This window comes from Lathyrus oleraceus, chromosome 5 (genome assembly GCF_024323335.1).
Source record: "Lathyrus oleraceus cultivar Zhongwan6 chromosome 5, CAAS_Psat_ZW6_1.0, whole genome shotgun sequence".
NCBI lineage: Eukaryota > Viridiplantae > Streptophyta > Magnoliopsida > Fabales > Fabaceae > Lathyrus > Lathyrus oleraceus.
This window is the reverse complement of record NC_066583.1, coordinates 36,140,684-36,165,350: the sequence shown is the minus strand read 5'-3', so window position 1 is coordinate 36,165,350 and position 24,667 is coordinate 36,140,684. Positions and strand designations below refer to the sequence as shown.

Genomic DNA, 24,667 nt, shown 5'->3' with positions numbered 1-24,667 from the left:
TTTGCTGAATTTTGTTCTTCAGAAGGAATTCATCATGAGTTCTCATCCCCCATCACTCCTCAGCAAAATGGTGTGGTGGAAAGGAAAAATAGGACTCTGCAAGAATCAGCCAGAGCTATGATTCATGCTAAGAAGTTACCCTATCATTTTTGGGCTGAAGCCATGAACACAGCCTGCTATGTTCACAACAGAGTGACATTAAAGAAAGGGACTCCCACAACTCTCTATGAAGTCTGGAAAGGAAGAAAACCTACAGTAAAATACTTCCATGTATTTGGTAGCAAATGCTATATCTTAGATGATCGTGAGCAAAGAAGGAAGATGGATCCTAAAAGTGATAAAGGAAGATTTTTGGGTTATTTAACAAACAACAGAGCCTACATGGTCTTCAATTCCAGAACTAATGTGTTGATGGAATCCATTAATGTAGTGGTTGATGATCAACAGACTGATGTCACAGACGATGTCGAAACATCTCTGAATGATTCTCCAGCTGACTCCTCAGACAAGAATAAGGAAGAAGAACCACCTCAAGCTGAACCTGAAGATGACAAAATCAACAAGGGACCCTCTATCAGAATTCAGAAGGATCATCCCAAAGACCTTATCATAGGAGACCCAGATAAAGGAGTCACTACTAGATCAAGAGAAGTAATCTCACATGGCTGCTTTGTGTCAAAGATTGAACCTAGAAATATCAAGGAAGCCTTGACTGATGAGTTCTGGATCAATGCCATGCAAGAAGAGTTAGGTCAATTCAAAAGAAATGAAGTATGGGAATTGGTTCCTAGACCTGAAGGAGTAAATGTCATAGGTACAAAGTGGGTATACAAGAATAAATCTGATGAACAAGGGGTCGTTACTAAAAACAAAGCTAGATTGGTAGCTCAAGGATATACTCAAGTTGAAGGAGTTGACTTTGATGAAACTTTCGCTCCTGTAGCTCGCCTTGAGTCTATTAGATTACTGCTTGGAGTGACATGTATTCTGAAATTCAAACTGTTTCAGATGGATGTAAAAAGTGCCTTTCTAAATGGCTACCTAAATGAAGAAGTATATGTTGAACAGCCTAAAGGCTTCACAGATCCAAACCTTCCAAAACATGTGTACAGATTGAAGAAAGCCCTCTATGGGTTAAAACAAGGTCCCAGGGCTTGGTATGAGAGGCTCACAGTGTTCCTCACTGACAATGGATACAGGAAAGGAGGAATTGACAAAACTCTGTTTGTGAAGAATGAAGGAGGGAAGCTCATGGTGGCACAAATATATGTAGATGACATAGTATTTGGTGGAATGTCAGAGCGGATGGTTGAACACTTTGTTAGACAAATGCAATCTGAGTTTGAGATGAGCCTTGTTGGAGAACTGACTTACTTTCTTGGGCTACAAGTCAAACAGATGGAAGAATCTATCTTTTTATCTCAAAGCAAGTATGCCAAGAACATTGTGAAGAAGTTTGGCATGGAGAATGCAAGCCATAAAAGAACTCCTGCTCCTACACATGTAAAGATCTCCAAAGATGAAAATGGTGTCAGTGTAGATCAAAGTCTATACAGAAGCATGATAGGCAGTCTACTATATCTCACAGCAAGCAGACCTGACATTGCATTTGTTGTTGGTGTGTGTGCTAGATATCAAGCTGAACCAAAAGTCAGTCACATAAACCAAGTAAAGAGAATATTGAAATATGTCAATGGCACCAGTGACTATGGGATGCTATATACTCATGGATCTGGATCTATGTTGACTGGATACTATGATGTAGACTGGGCTGGAAGTGCTGATGATAGGAAGAGCACATCAGAAGGATGCTTCTTCTTAGGGAACAATCTGATTTCATGGTTCAGTAAGAAATAGAACTGTGTATCTCTATCCACTGCTGAAGCTGAGTACATAGCAGCGAGAAGTTGTTGTTCTCAACTAGTCTGGATGAAACAAATATTGTCTGAATACAATGTCACACAAGAAGGTATGACATTATACTGTGATAACCTGAGTGCTATAAATATTTCCAAGAATCATATTCAGCACAGCAAGACTAAGCACATAGATATCAGGCATCACTTCATCAGAGAACTTGTGGAAGAAAAGATCATAGCACTGGAGCATGTTCCTACAGAGAGGCAATTAGCTGACATATTCACAAAAGCCTTGGATGCCAATCAATTTGAATGTTTAAGAAGAAAATTGGGGATCTGTGTGTATGAGAATCTATAGCAATCAAAGGAGTCTGGGGATAGTTCTCACAAAAAGAGTATGGAGTTTTGTGAGGTATGGTATAGCGAGAGATGTGATTGGTGTAAAGATTCTATGAGATTTATTTACCTTTGGTCAATTTTGACTAAAAAGGGGGAGAAGTATATGGAGCTGGTGGAGCTGGGTGAAGCTGGGTACTGGCTGAGATGGATGAACAGAAGTACAACCATTATTGGAAGAAGTGCACAGGTGTTAAAACAGAAGGTTTCTGTTGGTCTGTTAGCAGATGTCAAAGAGGATGTCTGATATGGTGCACAGGTGCTGATGTTGTAGCAGATGTCAGTATGACATTCTGGCTGGTACAGGTGCTGGAGTTTTCAGTAGCTATTTTTTTATGAATGCACAGATTTAGGGGGAGAAGAAGTACCCTTGTGCATTGTGCATTTGTGTGTCTTACTAGTTGCATCCATAACTAGTAATTCTGATTGTTGCACATATTTAGGGGGAGGAGAAGTACCCTTGTGCATGTGTGTATTACTAGTAGCCATAGCTAGTAATTATTTTTTTGCTTTTGCTGCTGATTAAACTACTTGTATATGGTTTAACTGCTGATAGTTTGCCTTGTGAACAAAAAGGACAGATATATGTTTTAGCCAAAATTTGCCAAAGGGGGAGTTTGTTGATTCTAAGTGTTGGCAACAATTTTGGTAAAACAAAGAGTGTTCACAAGATGTCATGTGTGATGTCTTAACATGAGATATCCTATGTACCTGCTGGAGTTGAAGAACATATGCAAGCAGGATTGTTTCAGAATGCCACTTACAATGCTAAGGCTTCTGATATTGGATGTACCTGCTGGAGCTAAATTGGAAGATATATGCTGCAGGATTGTTTCAGTTGACATACTCATTGTCATGGTAACTGATATGGTTGTACCTGCTATAAAAGGAAACTGGATTATGCAAGATTTTTCCAGATGTCAGACCCGATGTCGTGACATCTTGTACACAGAACATTCAGTATGAATGTCTGGTGTTTTGTGATTGCACAATTGGTGGCAATCATTGGTTGATTGAAGATATGGCTAGCTGGCGCATTCTATCAGGGATATCAACCAGATTTGTTTATTTTCTAAGGAGATCTTTACAACTGATATGAAAAGATTTGATTGGAAAATATATCTAGGGTTTTCAAGCTGTCCAATGTTTCTATAAAAAGGGACTCAGAAAACCTGTTTGTACACACAACCAGTACTGAGCGAAATTTAGAGAGAGAGCTAGGGTTTGTGTCTGTAGGTCATTCAAGTCATCCATTGATGATTGAATTAGACTGATTTGTCTTCTTGATCAAAGCTTTGAAGCAAGATCAAGAGTGTGTCTTCTTGATTGAAACTGTGAAGTAAAATCAAGAATATTGTAATTGAAAAGTATTTTCTTTTCACAAGGGATTGTTGTTTAAGATCACGGGTTTGTGATCGTAAGGGAAGTGAATGGGTTCTCATATCTAAGAGTGCTTAGGTAGAAATTGCACGGGTAGAGATTAGGTGAGAAAGACTGTAACTTAGTGAAGTGTACGGATAGTCTTTGAACTAATTCTATTATAGTGAATTTCCTTCCTGGCTTGGTAGCCCCCATACGTAGGTGAGTTGCACCGAACTGGGTTAACAATTGCTTGTGTGATTTGCTTTTCAATTCTGTTTTATTATTCATTGTGTATTAACAGATATTAGTGTCGTGACATTACCTTCGACATCTTATATCTGATACCAGAATTTCATCACCATCTTTTAAAGACTTGGAATCCCTTCTAAATTTTGCTAAGTTACCTTAGGAGTGCTTAACCTTGTTCTTTCGAATATACCTTTGGTATCTATTGACAAATAGCCCAACATCATCATCATAGAAGATCTTATCATCCCTATATTCATACTCACTAGGCTCATTCTTTGAGGACTTGAAACCAGAAGTCTTTAGAGCAATGGATTTATTCTCTTCCACCTTGTCTTTACCTTTCTCTTTCTTCATCATCTTTTCATATTCTTTTTCATGTTTTTCTAAGCAAGTGAGTTCTTGCTCATGTTCTTCTAATTTACCAAACAAATCAGTAAGATCATTCGCTTCTTTGATAGTGGTGACCTTGGGTTGCCACTCCCTGTTAAGACATCTTAAAAGCTTGTTAGTAGAAATATAATTGGAGATAGGATTACCTAGAGCATTCAATCTATTAATAAGATGTGTGAATCTCTTTTGCATGTCGACAATGGCTTCACCATGCTTCATTTGAAAGAGTTCAAACTTTTGGTTCAAAGTATTGATCCTAGCTTATTTGACTTCATTAGTTCCCTCAAGGACAACTTCTAATGCATTCCAGATAGCCTTGGCGGTTTCACAATGAGAGACACGATAATACTCATCAACACCTAATGCGGATATGAGAATATTTTGTGCTTTCCAATCATGAGACCACAACTTCTTATCATTATGATTCCATTGATTTTTCGGTTTTGGTACGATGACGCCTTCACCATTGGTCATTGTAATTTTATTAGGATCGTTGGCAATGACGTCCCATACACCCTTATCAACGGAGTTGATATGGATACGTATAAAAGCTTTAAAATAGCCATAATTTTCGCCGGTGAAAATAGGTTCTCTATTGTACGCCCTGTTAGGTTCGGTAACCATTATCTAATAAGCAAATCTTAAGATCAGAAACAACTGGAACTCATGATACCATTGTTAGATGATATGCCTAGATCTAGAGAGGGTGAATAGATCCCAAGTTAAAAAATTATTTGAAACTTTGATTTAGAAAAAATTTGGCACGGAAGTAAGTTTCAAGTATTTCCTGGATTCAAAATCGTCTAATTGAACCTTCTATTGAAAAACTCGGATATGCGTATGAGTACCAATGGTACGATAATAATTCACAAGTTGGTTTATCAATACTTCAAGAACTAAATTTAATACTCTACTATAGTAACTATCTATCTCCAATGTCAACAACACACTAAAGACTAGTTGACACGATTCGTCAAACACTTTACGTGCAATCAACAAAGTTTGGATATTTGTATAGTGTCTGTAGTTTTTAAAAGCGAAACACTACCAAATGATAATGATTACTACAACAACACAATTTAACAAAGAATTCAAAAGTTATTATCCAAACAATGTTGATCAAGAGATCAAAGTAATTAACAATCTGTGAACCGGAAAATAAATGATATATATATATATATATATATATATATATATATATATATATATATTATATATATATTATATATATATATATATATATAGAGAGAGAGAGAGAGAGAGAGAGAGAGAGAGAGAGAGAGAGAGAGTACGCGAGGATTTGTTTAGGCAGTTCCCCTATCGGCCTCGCTATGGGTATGCCTGCCCTCAATTTGAATTTGAATTGAGATGTTAATATAATAAATCTTACTTTGCAAAAGTATTAATACAAGAGATGAGAAATCAAATCCCACAAACCCTAAGTTTGTTCTTACCTCTAGCACCTCCAAAAACCTTGATCAAAGATTGATCAAGTCACTAACAATGTCGCTTCCATTCACCTATTGTTGCTACTTCCTTGCATGACCTCATTGCCTCAAGGCTTTCATCGGGCTGAATTAATCCCAAGCGCACACTTGTTGAACCCAAGATTTGTCAACACGATCCACCGTTTCACGCTACTCCCTTGCTGACACACCTAGTCTCAAGGCTTTCACTCGATCGGATCCGAGTTGTACAATCTTGTCCAAAACTTTCAAACCCTAAAGATCTTGAAGGAAAACCCCACCTCGCTTTTCTTATTTAAATCCCTCAAAGATCGAAACTCAATATTCTCGGTACAACAAACCTAATTGGACGTTATCAATTCTAATCTAGATGACACCCAATCAAAAAATGATTATGTGTAGTTTGATTGTGTGTATACATAGATTGAATTGAAGATGATGAGATGCTTTGAAATCCTGGATTCATGTTGGTTTTACTCACTCTAGAAACTTTACTAGAGAATGATGCATGTATGGAGTATTTATATGCATGGGAGATTCAGGGCAAAAGCAAATGCAAAGGATGATAGAAAAATATGAAATTTTGAAGAAAAATATCAGATAGGTCAACCTATATAGGTTATGTGTCGACATGTTCGATGCATAGGTCGACTTGTCCAAGGTCATGTGTCGACCTATGAAAGGCATGTGTTCCCTACGTGTCGACCTAAAGACTCGGCACGTGAAACAGATGCCACAAGCTTTAATACAACAACATATGTGTTGACCTATAGACTTCATGTATCGACCTATAGCCAAGAAAGCTTTTCCATAGGTCTACCTATAGTTCTATGTGTCGACCTATAGCTAGAAAATTCTTCAATAGGTCGGCCTATAGTTCTATGTGTCGACCTGTACTGCTATTTTTCATAAAAATTGATTTTTCATGCATATTTGATGCATGAGACCTTTCCCACATTGCTTCCAAATACTTTTTTACTTCCTAATGCTAAGATGCACATAGAGATTCAGAGGATACCGTCCAATATACATTTACGCTAAAGTATCCTAATTCTGAAATCATACAAAACACATCTAACAGAAGTTGTACTCACACATGGGAGCCTTAGAGATTAATCTTCCACCTGAGTCGCTCTCATCATCTTATCTTTAATTGACACTTTGTAATTCTTTTTGACCAACTTCCCTATGTTGAGCAAGTTACTTTTCATGTCTGGTATATACAATACATTGGAAATTATTGACCTTTTACCATCTTTCCTTATAATACGAACATCATCAATAGCTTCAGATGTTAGGGTATTGTCATTTGAAAATTCCACCATGTTCTCCATCGATGGTTTTATGTTGACAAACCAATATTTCCTTCCAGACATGTGTGATGAGCATCCTGAGTCCAAGAACCATTAGTCCTTGAAGCTTTCTTCATTTCTTGTTGTGACCATCAACAACATCTCTTATTCTACTTCATGTTTTTCAAAATTTGCATCGTTTTCTTGATTCTTTTATTTTTCAGGATAATAATTAGAATATTTATTTTACACTAACATATATTATTTATAATGTAACAGTTTACATGGAGACCATATCTTAACTGCCCATCATTAGACAACGTGACAACTTGATTTGGAATGCAACGACACTTATCTTTTGTTTATGGATCGTTGAAATGCATCAGTCTGATAGGGTTAGATTGCAATTTGGGTCTTTACAAGACATACACAACCCTCCAAAATGCCTCAAAGAACACTATAATATGACTATGCAAGAGTCATGGAAGTGCAACCGTAAAAATTTAAATAAGAATGAATAACAACAGTGGGAAAACATACATCAATTGTGTTTAACTGGGGACGCGTTTCATGAAGTTGAGGTCAACTTAAGACTATTTGAATTGATTTCGATCTCTTCCATTTCAAAAATCATTAACATCCTAACTATTAAGTGACCCCCGTCAGCACTATTCCACATCACATATGTCGGCTCCACCACGACCAACTTTCACATACACCCAAACCCAAGCCACTCACAACCAACATTATACCCAAACATCCACGTCCAACCAATACGAACAACCAACTAAATATAACCAAACCAATCATCATCAACAACAACCCTCATAAAACCATTCACTCCAGCAACAAACACAATACACCTCATACCAACAATCAAACTACCAATTCCAAACATAACAAATCCCAACAAATTACACATATCAAACACCACAACAACCAACACATTATACCTATCAAACCCAACAACAACCTTGCATTCGTCCCCCCCCCCCCCCCCCCCAACTACACATCAATTCCACCTCCTAACTTTGATTACTCCAACACCAATCAACAATCATCAACCACCGATGTGTCAGACTATTACTTTGCAACCATAGAACCATAGAACTCACCTCATTCACACAACTATGTAACGACTTTCCTACGAATATCGTTTTTGAGAATTTCGATACATTCTAAAATTTTCCTGACCAACTATCCATTTTTGAAACCTCTACCTATCCGTCTACAACTTCAGCCCTCTTCCACCTACTACAACGGAACCATTAGATCGTAGTCAACATGTTCGGGTTCGTACATGATATGGAACTGATAATCATTACTTCAATGAAGATCCCCAACAATAAGATTGACATGAGAATTAATTTCTTTTTAATTATGCAATTATCCTCTTGTAATTTTCAAAATTATATATTAACTTTAATATATTTTTTAATTTTCAATGTCATATTATAATAAAAAAATATTTAATCTTATAAAATTAAATATTAAAAAATAGGATTTTTTAATGAAATAAAAAAATATTAAATAAAAAATATTAATTTTAATATTTAAAAATTAATTAAAATAATTTAAAATAAATACAGAAAATAATAACTAAATAATAAAAAGGTAATTCATCCATGATAGTGGACTCTTAAAGAGTTCTGACGCATCCATCATTTAGGATCGGGTCAAAATTTATACTAAAATAATCAAAAAAAAATTAAAAAAGAGTGGCATTTTAAGAATTTTTTTTAAAAGAATGGCAAAATGAAACATTATTTTCAGATTTGTGGCACAAGGGTAAAAAACTCGATGGAGGGTGTCAGGTTCAAAGTATTGGGTGTCACGTAAAATTCTCGGAGTTATGATTATATGGGGCCTCATATATCTCAGAAGATATCTTTTTGGTGGAAAATATTTGATCTTTTATACCCAATGACACACACATTTCACAGCATACGTTTGTTGCATGTGCAACATAATTTTACCAGAGAATATGTTTCTTTTGAAAGTTTTCCTAGAAATCATTTTATTGAAATTACAATTCCAGATATTTTCAGTATATTCCACCTCACTGAGGAGCAAGACATGGCTTCACTCCATTATGTAATTTCATTGTAAAAAAAATAAAAAATAATATACACGTGGTTGATACAAATTATATCTTATGCAGAGGATAGCCCTTCAGGAAGAGATTCATTGTCCGGATCAGGTGTAAGAAACCTTCGACAAGCATGAAACACAGCTGAATGGAAGCCACTTGGGTTGTCGATGAACACAAAATGTCCAGCCTGCAACAGAAGTTATTAATTCTGTTGGTTCTAACAATAAAAGGAGTTTCATGTTTTGGATAATGGTGAAAATGATACCTGAGGGACCCTGATAATTTCACATGGAACTTTCATTTGTGCACGTGCTTTTTGGGCACCTTCATAATCCATCCAATCTTCATAACCATATATGAATGTGGTAGGCACCTTCCACTCTGGAGCACTGCAACAAAGTGATGTAGGATAAAAGATTACACCCGAAGTCGACAATATTATTAATTATCAGATAAACGGGGAGTCCATCTTTGAAACCATAGAAGTCAAACCTTAACAGAATACATTTTCTTAGTGAAACAGCTAATCAGATGGGAAGAGAATGATTGACAAACCTGTGAAGAAGGGGCATCCTAGCAAATGCTCCAAATGCAAAAATATATTTTAAGCATAGCTCACCACTAGCTTTTGCCGCCAATGTATGATAAACATAATCTTTAATAGATAGAAAAACAAATTAGAATTAGAACACTTTTACATTTAAACCATATATCAATTTACTGTCTTGCCATACCTGTTAGCAAACTTGATTCTTCTTCAAACAGTTTTTGCCCGGTTGAATGTGTACCAAACCTAGCACTTGTATATTTGCGCACCATGTTTGGACCCCAAGGACCTAAACCTCTGCCACAAATGCATAAAAAAAAACTCTTAATAAAATCAATAAAATAATACAACTAACATTGGTATGCAGAATGGTGATTCCATTTTATACTTTATTCTATGGGATGAGTATTCTCATGCTTGTTGGCCAAAAAATATATATAATGCTGATTCCTCGCCATGGCTCATTCCACAGAAACAGACAATTCCTTCCCCCAATGGGAGGAATTGGTGATTCCATGCTTCTTGGAATAATATTTAATTCCATATTTTCTAGCTTTCCCTCATTTATTTAAACCTATTACTTGGTTTATAAATTTGATATTAGAAGTAGCAGCATAAAGAGAATGCACACTTTTTTCTCGGAGTAGAAGAATAACTCCATCCCCTCTTCCCCACAATCTACAACCCATATTTGATTTGAGTACTAACAATAGAAAATAATTTGCAACCCAAGCAACAAGCTTCTTCAGCCAGTAACCATAATGTGAGAAAATAGGTCATCATGTTCCTGGTACCATAAAGCTCTTGCATTGCAGATTCCAACAAAGGCTCGAATCCACAATGGATCTTTTAAAGGCTGGTTTACCACTTGTGACCTGTTAGCCAAGTGGAGGCAACTCCAAGTTTCCAACCAAAAGAATTCCATCCATGACTTTACAATTGGTAATTATAACTCATTTGTAATGACAAGAACTTAAGTCAATATTTCAGTTTACTTCAGTGATAACAAAATTATTAACTAGAACTCATTAGTAATCAAGAGAACTTAAGTCAATATCCTAGTCAACTTCAGTCGTAAAAAATTCAAATACATATTAAATGAAGGGAGACGGGCAATGTTAACCTGCACTCGTATGAAATGCATTACATTATCATGAAATACAACATTTCACTTCACACTCGCAGACAACTAATTTTAAAATTTAAGATTTGGTGAGCATGAGCATCTAGTTGCCACGGCAGATATTTTAGTTAAATAATCAGATGGTAGAATCAAACAATCTTTCAGAAGCCTGAGATAGTACAGTTTCAACAAACTGAGGTACACCCCAAGGAGGCACAAGACCCAATATAATAATATAATTATACACAAGCATCACAAAGCATCATAAACTGTCTGATTAAAAAGTTGTGCTACCTTATCCTAAAGTAAAATGATAAAAATGGGACACAAAAGTCTTACCTGACAATTTTTTGAGGTGTAAAATTAGATTCCCATAGATGATTCAGAACTGCTCCCTTCCATGTCGCTCGGAACTTTGCAATAAAATCAGTCTTTGCATCTGATTCTGATGTAAACCCAGCTGGTCCCACCAAAATTAAGTGTTGTACATGCTCAGGGTGCTATATTCAAATGAATAAAATATACATCATAATGATTCGTAAAAGAAAGTTATGGAGTCAATAGTATTTATCATTTTAAGGCAATGCAGCAACGGACTACTTACCTTGAGTGCATATTTGGCAGCAACATAACCACCAAAAGAATGTCCAAGTAATATGAAATTGCTCAGATTTTTGGCTTTTCTCCATTCCTCAAAAGAATCAATGAACCACGCCTCAGTTTCTGCAAGATGAACAACAATTATAAAGTTGAGAAACAAAGTAAAATTCTTAAATTCCAAATCAACTATAGCATCAGATTCTCTCGTGTGACAATGTAAGCATAATTTTTAACTAACCTTCAGTACTTTTGCATGTAAAGTCAGGCCTACTTGATCCGCCCCAACTGCCAAAAAATACAAGTTTCAAGGCTTATAAGTACAATATACATGCCCCAATTTGATAATGCCTCTCCCCTCAAAATTGATATCCCCTTAAAGGACTGAAACAACATACCTTAGTATTAGTTAAGTATCTAACTAAGCTCAAAAAGCACTCACTCATTTCAGTTTCCTTGAAACATAAAGCATATATTCCAATCTTGAAAAATAAATAAACTAAAAGAAAACCGAAATTCAACGAAGTGTTCTTATACATCTAATTGACCATTCCTCTCCTACAACAGAATCGATCATAAGACCAGATAAATCATATGATATAACAGCTCAGAAAAGTAGTAGGATTTAGAAATACAACTCACCCAAGTTGATCAACAGCAATGATTCTGAAACGAGAAGCGAGAGCATCAAAATTCCGAAAGAAGAAACCCTGGGAAGCAGCATATCCATGAACCATAACAAGCGTAGGAGAATCAGGTTTGCTGTCAAAAGTAACCGTGTTGATAAACCGTGGCTCATCGCTCGATGAACGGAACCATCTTACTTTGGACCCAGGAGGACCAGAGCCTATATTAACACGCTCTTGAACATACCCAGTTCTACCAAACAGTGAAAACCAGCCATATTAGTACATGTTTGGAAAGTACTTTTAATAACTATCATCCAAATAAATTACATTTTTTACCCTAATTTAGAAAAAAAGAACTACTCAAACATAAATCACCTTGGAGCAAAACTCATTTTAATCAAATTTAATTTTACAAAATGAGATTTAACCAAGCATAACTTTACAAACTTCAGATGAAGGCATACAAAATTACAATCCACTCGAAGCTCCAAATAAGAGAGTGTATGAAATTGATGATACAAACTTAATAGCGAAGAATTGAAAATAATTAGGGTTTAGAAGCTTAAAAGAGGGGTGAAGAATTGAAATTACCTGATAATGGAGAGAAGGCGTTTCTCGGCGGCGATGATATGATCGGTAGAAGTGGGAATCCAACGGAGTGAAGACCAGAAGCTTCTAGATTTGGAAGATGAAGCGACGTCGTTTTGCCTAATTTCTTCCGCCATTTTGGATGAATATGAATCACCGGTGTTACCGTAGATTCGATTCTATGGTTCAATATATGAATATGGTAGATTGTGTACCACGCTACGCAATAACAAAACGCGCTGAAATTGAAATTGTGGAAGAGTAACGGTGATTAATCGATTAAATTAATAAGCAGCGTGGAGATTTGAATTTGTGACAAAGAGTTCGTTATTTGAAGTAACAGAGTCAAGACGAGTTTCGAGAAACAACTGCTTACGCAGGCCGTGACGCACATCCATGGCGGCAGTCAATACATATATTTGGTAGGAAAACTTAGATTAATCATTTTTTTTCACTTTTTTTATAACGCCCAACTTAGAATAATGCATGTATTCATTTAATCACATTTCATTTTTAGAGTACCATATAACTAAAAGTTTAATTATTATGCACCGCAAGTTTTACATTATTTTTTTTATGTTCAAGATTTTCATTGAAAATCATGAACATTATTACAAGAGTTTACATTATTAAACTTTTGAAAGAGTTTAGGTAAGAAATTGAAGGTAATTTCATTAAGTTGTAATTTATTTTTAAATAGATCTTATTTAATCTTAAAATATATATATGGATATCTATTTTAACATAGTTTAATCATGAAAAAGTGTGAGAGCATGTGTTGTAGACCGTCTTACACATTTTTAAAAACGACTTTATTTCGGCTGATGGGATACAACTCAGCCGAATCTTATAGCTAAAACTTTTGCTGATACAACTCAGCCGAATCTTAGCCAAAACTTTTACCAATACCAAATATACAGTGGGCGTTAATATTTAAATTCTCGCTAATAAAAATGATTGTAATTGTAGCTTCCTTAAAATTACTTAAAAGCATTCTACAATCTAAAACTATAGGTTCTAAGAAAGCATATTACTCTTTTCGTCCTACAATGAATGACACATTTGGAATAAATGAGTGTTCCAAAATGAATGACTCATTTCAATTTCCAATGTATTTTTTTCAATTTTACCCTCTAATTAATACTCCCCCCGTCTCATAAAAAATATCCAATTTGAGTAATTCACGGTTCTTAAGGAAATGATTGAATGTATTGATTTTGATGATAAAACTAATACTCCCTCCGTTTCTTTTTAAGTGTCTTTTTTTTAAAAATAAAATATTTCTTTTTAATTGTCACTTACGAACTTCAATGTAATATTACTTGTATTTTGTCAAAATTATCCCTAGGTAATTATTACAGAGAGAGAAAAAGCAAAATGAATGTAATAAATAGTTAAGGGTATTATAGGTAAAAGGAGAATTATTGTTGAAAAAGTAATAATAATGATTAGCTTTCTTTGTATGTGTAAAATGTCAAAAAATGACACTTAAAAAGCAACGGAGGGAGTATCATTTACTAGAATACTCCTATTAATTGTAATTAAAAAAATGGTTGGATAAAGTGAAAGTTAATAAATAGGGGTATGATAGTGGGAAAAAATAATAAATGTTGCATTGATATTGTAAAAAGACAATTATTTTAAGACAAAGAAAAAGTTCAAATGAGACACTTGTTATGAGACGAAGGGAGTATTACTTTCATCATTCTCAATACATGATAAGGATATTTTAGTAAAAATATCATTTTCTCTCATTCATTTATTCTTTTTTCTTAATCTGTGTGAAATGGTCAATTGGGTCACTCATTGTGGGGCGAAGGGAGTAACTAATAGAATTTAAACAATCCAAAAGAGTGAGTGCATTTGAATCCACAAGCACACAATCCAAATTTCAATTCACATGTGAGTTGTAGTCCCCATCTACTAGCTAAAGCTTCAACAAAACCGAGATCAACAAAGATAATTTTCTTTTTACTTGCAGCGAGAATGGTCTTGTTATCATGGTTCTTAATCATATCCCATTGACATAAAGCCTTATTGATAGCAACCTGCGTCCACTTGAAGGATGTCGAATCCTTTGAAACGAGGTCATGATCACCAATCTGAATTAGTTTTTTCCTTACCCGCAAATTTAGATTGACTTTGTTAAATTATAACACACAATCAAGTGTTTCCTCTGCCACAACTTGCAGGACGATTTGTTTTTATTGATATAGGAAATGGTTCCTAGCAATCCAAATTTTCCACAACGTGGTGCATAATAACTGAATACCTAAGGAATCATCATAATTTAACTAATGCAACAGCCATTCATGTAATTCTAAGTTACCCGGGATACAAATACCAAGAGGGGGAGAGAACCATAGCTTTTTAGTGAAGTCACAATGCATTAATAGGTCTTGAGCAAATTCTGGATTTGAATGGCAAAGAGTGCAGGGTATGTCTAACCTCACACCCTTTTTTCAGATTACTTTTGGTTGATAGGATGTTCTCCGCGACCCTCCACATGAAGTTTTTTATTCTAGTATGCACAAATGAGTGCCAAATCTTTTTCCATAACTTCTGATGGGGGTGCATGATGGGAGCCTCAACTTGAACTTTGGTCTGCAACTAGAATCTGGTAGGAAAATCTGACTGAATACTCCTTATTCATCTTGATGTACCAAATTATCATGTCTTCAGGCCTCCTAAGTGATCATGGAGTGCTAGCAAATATGCTTGCTTCAGTTGTGTTAAAGCAGGTCCATAACAAGTCATTTTCCAAGTGATAAGATCTTGGTCAATAAGCTCGTACGCCATGGCATCTTGGTCAATAATCTACATTGGGTTATGGATTTTAAAGCATGCTTTACCGGGTAGCCAATTATCTTTCCATATTCTCACATTTTCCCCATTTCCAATCCCCCATCTAGAACCTATTGACACTAGATCAATAGCACTAAGGACTCTCTTTCATATGTAACTTTCAGGATGAGATATGATTATTACGAGTATTCAGTGGCGTTGTTTGGTTTGTCTAATGCTCCTGGTGTGTTCATGGAGTATATGAACAAGATCTTTAATCAGTATTTAGACAAGTTTGTGGTTGTGTTCATCGATGACATCCTAAGTTATTCGAAGACAGATGAAGAGCATGCAAATCATTTGAGATTGGTATTAGATATTTTGCAAGAGAGTAAGTTATATGTTAAATTGTCTAGGTGCGAGTTTTGGTTGAACGAAGTGAGTTTCCTTGGTCATTTGATTTCTAGCGGAGGTATTGGTGTTGATCCTTCAAAGGTTGATGTTGTGCTACAGGGGGAGACTCTGAAGTTTGTTACTGAGATTCGAAGTTTTCTTGGATTAGCTGGTTATTATCGCAGGTTTATTGAAGGTTTTTCTAAGTTAGATTTGTTGTTAACTCAACTAATAAGGAAAGGTTAGGCTTTTGTTTGGGATGTATTGTGCGAACAAAGTTTTCAAGAGCTTAAGAAGAAGTTGATGTCGCCTCCTGTTCTGATTTTCCCGAGTCCAACTGAATCTTTCGTCGTGTATTGTGATGCTTCTAAGATGGGTTTAGGAGGTGTGTTGATTCAAAATGGACAAGTTGTGGCTTATGCATCAAGGAAACTTAAATTTCATGAGAAGAATTATCCTACGCATGATTTAGAGTTGGTCGTCGTGGTGTTCACACTTAAGATTTGGAGATATTATTTGTTTGGCTCTAGATTTTAAGTGTTTACTGGTCATAAGAGTTTGAAGTACCTGCTCGATCAAAATGAGTTGAATATGAGATATAAGATATGGCTTGAGTTGTTGAAGGACTATGATTTTGGTTTGAATTACCATCCTGGTAGAGCCAATGTCATAGTTGGTGCATTGAGCAGAAAGACGTTGCATATGTCGGCACTAATGGCTAAAGAGTTAGAGTTGATCAAAGAATTTAGAGATTTGAGTTTGGTTTGCGAAGTCACGTTGCAGAGTGTGAAGTTAGGTATGCTGAAGCTCGCTAATAGTGTTTTTGAAGATATTAAAGAAGGTTAAAGGACTGATTTGAGATTGGTTGACATATTAGATTTAATCAACCAAGACTAAGGTGGTGAATTCATAATCGATGAGAATGATTTGATCAGATTTAGAGATAGGATTTGTGTTTCTAATGTGTCTGAACTTAAGAAGAGTATTCTTGACGAAGGACACTAAAGTGGTCTGAGTATTCATCCTGGTGCTTCGAAGATGTATCAAGACTTGAGAAAGATCTTTTCATGGTCTAGAATGAAGAAGGAGGTTGTTGAATTCGTGTATGCATGTTTGACTTGTCAGAAGTCAAAAGTTGAGCATCAGAATCCGTTGGGTTTGATGCAGCCGTTGTCTATTCCAGAATGGAAATTGGACAGCATTTCAATGGATTTTATGTCTGGTTAGCCGAAGACATCGAAAGGTTGTGATACGATTTGGGTCATCGTCGATAGACTGACTAAATCGACTCATTTCCTTTTGATGAGACTTAACTATCCACTGAAGAAAATATAGGAGATGTATATTGATAGGGATTATCAGTTTGCATGGGATTCCATCCATTATTATATATGACAGATACCTGAGGTTTACGTCGAGATTCTATGAGAGTTTTCAAAAGGCTTTAGGGACGAGGTTGTGTTTGAGTTTCGCTTATCATCTACAGATAGATGGTCATATGAACAGAACTATCCAATCTTTAGAAGACATGTTGAGAGCTTGTGTACTAGAACAAGGAGGTGCTTGGGATAGCTTTTTACCATTAATAGAGTTTACCTACAATAGAAATTTCCATTCGAGTATCATAATGGCACCATTCGAGGGGTTGTATGGTAGAAGGTGTAGGATACTTTTGTGTTGGTATGAATCGGGACATAGTGTTATAATTGGACCTGAGATTATCCAACAGACGACAAAAAAGATTAAAATGATTCAAGAGAGTATGAGAGTTTCACATGTCCACATGTCCACATGTCATGCCATCTTCTTTAGTTTGGATCAAAATGATAAGTCTTAGTTTATTTTCTATTAATTGGTCTCTTACTCCCATAGGATTGGTGATTAGTTGTATAATGGAACCATTAACTCTCCTAGCATGTTCTCTAATTACTTTATTTAAGTCTTAATGCTTAATGTCCTCAATATTCTTCCTATTTCTTTGGTGAGTTCGATCTTCTAAACTTTACTAAGTTTTTATATGAGTGATTTAGATCGTTTCTCTTTCTGTATTTGTTGTAACGTATGACAAGAAAACCCATCTCTTATTTTGAAGAACATTCAGTGGTATTGTCTTCATCTTCCTTTACCCTGGCCTTGGAAGTGGAGGCCTTCAAAGATATGTGTCTCTTTTCCCATTTAACCTTTTCTTTCTTTTTCGCATTTTATTCACTTGATTCAAGTCACTTTAGCTTGTGTTCATGCTTGGTAAGATTTCAAAAAAAAATATAGTGATTTAAGATCATTGGAATCTTTTATAGTTGCCACATTCAGTTGTCTTTTCCTGCATATAGACCTTAATATTTTTTTATCAAAATCCAGATTAGATAATTTATTTCCCAAAATTTTGAACTTACTGCTTATGTGGGAGAAGCTCATCGGCATGGAAGTCACAAATTCTCTGGGTTCCTTACGAAAGAGTTCATACTCCTTAATGTTAATTTTAGATTGTTTGATGCCCTAAGTTCCCTCATTGAGAACATGAAGAGCATCACAAATTGTCTTATCTATTTTACAATGTGAAATGAGAAATGCACATTTACGCTCCTGGAAGAAATTGGTATATTGCTTTCTTTTAAATCATAAGAGGTTTTCTAATATTTATCCCTTGAATATGGGAGCTCTATTGCACGCACTCTTTGGATCGTCATTACCCATATTCACAACTTTTGAAGTAGAAATACCTAAACAAAAGACCATTTACGATACCAATTATTTGTTTGAATATGGGCGTAAAATGGTCTAGAAGGAGTGGGTTGAATAAACATTTAGCCAATGAAAATTGTTTTCAAAATCAGTCAAAAATGTGAAAGTAGAAGTTTAAAAACCATTTTAAAAGAGACTATGTGATGAATCATTGTACATATGAATTCAATGATAACAAGATGATCATAAATCAACTAATAAAAAAATATGATAATTATATCCAAACATAGATGTTTGAATGGAATCTAATTAATTGATACAACAATCTAGAGTTGGATTTTTCCAAAATAATCACCAAAAAGAAATATGTAGCATACTAGATCTAACATAAACCTAAGTTTAAACATTAAATTGCTATGAACATTAAGATATTCTCTGTAGAGACTGACTAATTGATGAATGCCAAATTGGGCTATAAATTGCATATAAAAACTTGACATTTTTCGTTTTATTTTGTGTTTTCAGTCGTTGAATTCCCTATGTTTTCCACCAAATATCATATAAATTGCAAAGAAACCAAAGGAAAAGACACAAAACAAAGAAGAAGGAACAAAGATAAGAAGTGGGGAAATTCTAGCATGTTCCCCCGACACAAATTGGCAAGCAGGAAGCGAGCTCACCGGGGGAGCTTTGGTGAGGTAGGAGCGAGCAAAAAGAATTACATTTCAGGGGGAAATCTTGCCTTGGTCGCCCGACGAGGGTCTGAGATTTTGAGTTCGTCGGGCGAGGATGATTTCGTAGGGAAAAAGTAAATATTTGTTAATCATGGTTTGCTGAGTTTGTGCCAGGTGGAAGGCACTTAAAGTGATGTTCGTCGGGTAAGACCTTACTCACCAAGTGAGACAGCAAATTCCCAATTTTATATAAATAGGTCCAAATCAGATTTTTGATTTCTTTTCTTTTATTTTTCGGATATTATTTCCTTTTCTCTCTTAGAATAGCCAAGAGAATCCATTTTTGGAGAGAGTGAGGCTTAGAAAACAACATGTTAGGGTGTTTTTTAAAGATCCAGAGTTGGATTCATTTCTATCGTTGGAAAATCACGGTGAATGCTTATTCCCTTTCATTTTTCTCTTTGTATCTAGCTACTATGTGTAGCTAAATCCCTTTCTTGTTGGGATTAGATGTAAGTTCACTTTTATATTATATAATTTTATTAATCATGGCGTTATGTATAATTTATTCATGAATTTATATCGTTGTTATCCTTGTTTACTTGTTTTATCTATCGATTTGAACTATTATTAAGAAATACACTTTGAATCTAGATCTAGGATAATCATCTATTAGACGCTAAACTCTAGACATATATTTAGATTTAACATTCACTTGAGTATCGAATCTTAATGCTCTGTATTATTTGATAGGCTGAGAGATCGTTGATTAAACAATACGGTAGAACTCTCAACGGAAGTTTAGACATGAAGTCTGTTGTGAGCGATACATGATGATATTGATGAATGTTTATATTGTGCATAACTGATTGATAAATTATTATTTGATCGTTGGATGAAATTCAATCCTGACAAGTTCTCACATCTCTGAAACCTTATTTTTCTGTCATCCGTTTTACATAGTGTGGCTTTAAAACCAAACTTGCAAACTTCCGCTTAAAATCATAGTAATCGTTGAACATCATTTGATATCACACTAATCCATGTGGATACGATAAAAAAAATACTTACCCAAGATAACATTTATACTACAATCAACAAAATGTAGTCGTTGTGGGGGATTGGTGTTTAGATATTGAAGCATTGCAATAGTTTCTATCTTTTTAAGCTTTGTACATTTGTCTATTTTGTTTATATACTTGTTTTTCATCACGTTTGCTCAGGTGATTGGTTAGAGGTACTACGGGAGAATAAAACCACAACTAGCCAAGCACAAAGAAGCAACAAGAGAGAGCATATACTTGAAAAGCGTCGAACTAACGACATAAAACAAGTGTTTTTTGGGAGGAAACCCAACTTTGTAAGTATTTAATAGTTTTGCATTAAGTAGTTTAATTTGTTTCAAGTAGATAGTATAGTAGTTTAGTTTAATTTCAATAGTTATAGAAGTTTTTGTGTTTGTTCTCAAAGTTTATTTTTGAATGGCTTGAAAAAGCATTGAGTGATTATTGCAAATTTGAATGTTTCAACTTGCATTTGTATGGAAATGATATGAGCTGAAAATTTGTTATATTGTAAAGGTACATGTTTAACACTTTCTAGAACATAACATGAATATGAAACTTGTAATTTATACAAATATCATGCCATTCATTCTTTTGCAGTCCATGTTCATATTTGAATCACTTTAGATCATACCCAAGGTGAGGAAACTTCCATTGTTTACTAAATTACACAGGAGACCAACAATTCTTCTTTTAACTCGTTTGACTTATGTCAACCATAATAAATTTTCGGATTTACAGGCAGACCGATCAAACTGATACTCAAATGTATATAAAATTAGCGGGCGAAAATTTTCAAGATCGATCTTACATACGTCAATTTTATTATACTATGATTCACGTAATTTAACCTGGCGTGTTCGTTTTAATTTTTTGACTACTTTTTCGGTCACATTTAGATCCGTCTGAGCTTTTTAACCGGATAATTTTTACTTCAAAATTTTATCAAAACCCGTATGTTTCCGAGAAGTTTATTTTGCGCTGATCATTTTAGTGCATTCAATTTAATTTTTCGAGCACTTTTGCGCTCAATTTATTTATTTATTTTTTACATTTTGTCAATATGTTCTAAATAAATAAATAGGATTTGTTATAACTCTGTTCCAATTTTATTTTACTTATTTTTATTTTTGTTACATTTTATTTGATTGATTCATTTTAACTCATTTTTAATTCTTAAAGGGTATTATTGATATTCTAAAAAAAAGTAACTCTAGTAAGACATATATATACTAAGTAATGATGTTGGTTGAGAGGACTCATTTTTTCTGATACACGCGGCGCTCTCCTTTTTTATACTACCTTTTTATGATAGATAAGCCATCATTTCAATTGTTCATAGAGAAAAGAAAAGAAAGCCACCCATGTTAATTCTTGTATTCCACTGAATTTTTTTTTATATTAAAAACAATAGCAAAACAAGCCTTCAACACAAACCTCTCATTTCTCACAATAAATCAATAAACATGTCAGCTTAATCAACCTTTCTTCACATTGTTTTGACAAATCATGCAAAACCTTCATCCCCTCCCTCCTGCTATTGTTCACCCGTCTCTCTTTTCCTTCTCCTTTCCTTTTCTAATCTTTTAGGCAACCGTAACTTCATCGGTTTCGCCGCATAATGGTTTATTGTTTTACCATCGCATTTTTCGACAATTTTTTTTGAGTATATATATATATATATATATATATATATATATATTATATATATATATATATATATATATATATATATATATATATATATATATATATATTCTTTCCGTATGAATCTTTATATACGCATATGTGTTTGTTTCAGTTTTGAGTATAAATACATGTTTTTTTTCAACTGTTCGGTTTGAATATACATATATGTATATATTGTTTTCTTTCCGTTTGAATTTTTGTTATAGATATATTATACTATTTCATTTTTATATATGTACATAGCTTGTGGTTTTTTATTTATAGATGCCACTAGTTTGTTTCTATTTCAATTTTACACATATATGTATCTGCCTGTTTAATTTATCTATACATTCAAGTTTTTTATAGATAACTTAAAAAGAACCAACAAAGAAATATATATATATATATATATATATATATTATATATATATATATATATAATATATATATATATATATATATATATATATATATATATATTATATAATATATATATTTGTAGTGTATTAATATTGTTTTTATATTCTATTTTATTTTAGGTCTATTTCGAAATTGTAGCAATACTGACTCATCGTGGATAACGCGTGCGTGTTGTGTTTAGCTCTCTATTTTTTTTCGATTTCTTTGAGTTGATGTAAAAAATTGTAATAGTGTTGTAATAATAATATATTTAGTTGTTGCTGGTATTTAATTTTATTTCATTGCGTTGCGACTTCAGAACTTTTAAATTCAATTTAACTTCCAAAAATCGCCTGGACACATAGATTTAGTTGCTCGACTTCTTATAGAGAGATTCATACACGAGTCTACTTTAAGTTAGCTTAGAGCTAAATTCAATTGCTTTCAAGTTCGGTTTATTTTGGTCACGTGGCTTACTCTTGGGTCTTCTTACAATGAGATCTTGATCAATATTAAGATAGTTTTAATAATCTCAATTATTACACAGATCATTTTCAAGCTAATACGAATCAAACCTCGATCAACATCAGGTGACATTTTCTAAATCAAACATAAAATAAAATCTTTTTCTTAAACAACTAAGAAAGAAGAGGACCATTGGAATCTAGCATTCTGGTGGGAGCCCTTGAAGGATCGGTCTCGAGCCTCGCGTTTTGGGATAACCGTTCATTCTTTTCTTTCATCCCTAAAACACTTAATTCAACTTGGATTAAATAAGGACCGTTAGGATCAAGCATTCTGGCGTAACTCTTTCAACAATTGATTCTTATCAAGTGTTCGTTGTCCATCAAATAATTTTCTCAATTAATTCGAATGAAAAAGGACCACTGAATCTAGCATTCCGGTGGAACCCCGAGTGATTGATCCCGAGGCATATGTCTCGTTCTCATCAAATATTCGTCATTCGTCTATAAAATACATCCAATACATCAAACTCTTTTCTCACCGTCCTGCGATTAATCTTCAAAACCTTTTCAAAAACGAAAGACATCTTGTCTTAAGATGATGCAAGGCAATGCTTCATCCAAAATTGTTGAGTTGAGATAAGTGACGTTTCTCCGAATGTTGATTTGTAAATCCATTCGATGTGATATATATGTCTGTTGCTCATCTGTTTTGGATAAAACAATGTTTCTCGTTGATTAATACAAGATAGCTTTCGCTAAAATCGACCAACAAACAAATATTTTCTACCCAGAACTACGTAAGCCTTGAATTCTCTATTACACCTGGAGATACGTATGAGCAGGATTGCGAAATCTTGTCAGGCCCGTTAATAAAAAATTTAGGTTTAGTTCCTTGCTTCACACATAAATAAAATTCAAAAACATTTCTCTTCTCTCTCTTTCCCTATCCCAAATAAGTAGAAGATCGTAAACTAACATAAGCTAATTTTCAAATTAAAACTAACTAAACGGTTCCCGTTGAGTACAACGGGCGTGAGGGGTACTAATACCTTCCCCTTGCGTAACTGACTCCCGAACCCAGATATTGGTTGCGATGACCCTATCTTATCCTTTCTTTTAGGGGTTTTATCTATATTTTGCATTTCCCTCTTTGGGAATAAATAAAGTTCGTTGGCGACTTATTTCAGTCCATCATGCGAGCGTGCGATTGCGCTTCGCTAGGTCGTGTTCTCATTTTTCGAGGTGCGATAGATGGCGACTCTGCTGGGGATAGGAACATCTCCTAAGCGAGTCAACCCTAGTTTAGTTAGGTTTTCGTATGTGTGTTAGCTTTGTTTTATTCTTCTTTGTTATATGTTTTCTTTATATATGCTTTATCGCATTTTTATATCTGTATATATATTCATATGTGGGCTTTGGGATTTTGATATCATGAATAAAGCTTTACACCCGAGCTTTGGAAAAAGAAGAGAGAACACATAAGTTAGACTTGGAAGTTGTGTAGTGTTAGTCCCCAAGGGCCACTCCTTGCGTGTCTAGCATGAAGACTCCCCTAGAGTAGACCTATTTGTAGATCTCGTTATAAGACAGCTAGCTTGTCGCATGACGTTGATTTACGAAGGATCCATGACTCTAGGAGCCCCTCTTAGAACTAGTTTCTACTTTGGTGGTTGCGTAATGTTGGACTCTGTAGCGGGGTATTCGTTACCATTAGAGATATTGACTAAATCCAAGATAAATCATACAAGTCGAGTCGCCACCGCACTTCTATTTATCCAAAGGAATGGTTAGAAAGCGAACAAAAACCTAAAAGTTTTATCGAATCAAAAACTAGTAAAAATGTCAGAGATCTGGGTAAGGGGGTTGGTTATGCAATGGGAAGGTATTAGGCACCCAAAGTATCCTAGGTACTCCTAGGGAGCCCTTTTCACATTTTGTTGTAA

General features: G+C 34.6%; 1 protein-coding gene across 1 annotated transcript; it reads right to left on the bottom strand.

Moving 5' to 3' along the window:
* Positions 1–9,001: 9,001 nt before the first annotated feature.
* Positions 9,002–13,019, bottom strand: LOC127084002 (probable 1-acylglycerol-3-phosphate O-acyltransferase). Its single transcript, XM_051024366.1, has 9 exons — positions 12,594–13,019; positions 12,016–12,252; positions 11,615–11,661; positions 11,381–11,499; positions 11,116–11,276; positions 9,841–9,950; positions 9,662–9,761; positions 9,372–9,495; positions 9,002–9,293 (listed from the first exon to the last, which is right to left on the bottom strand). The coding sequence occupies exons 1-9, from the start codon at positions 12,725–12,727 to the stop codon at positions 9,168–9,170; spliced, it is 1,158 nt and encodes a 385-aa protein (XP_050880323.1). The 5' UTR covers positions 12,728–13,019; the 3' UTR covers positions 9,002–9,167.
* Positions 13,020–24,667: the final 11,648 nt, after the last annotated feature.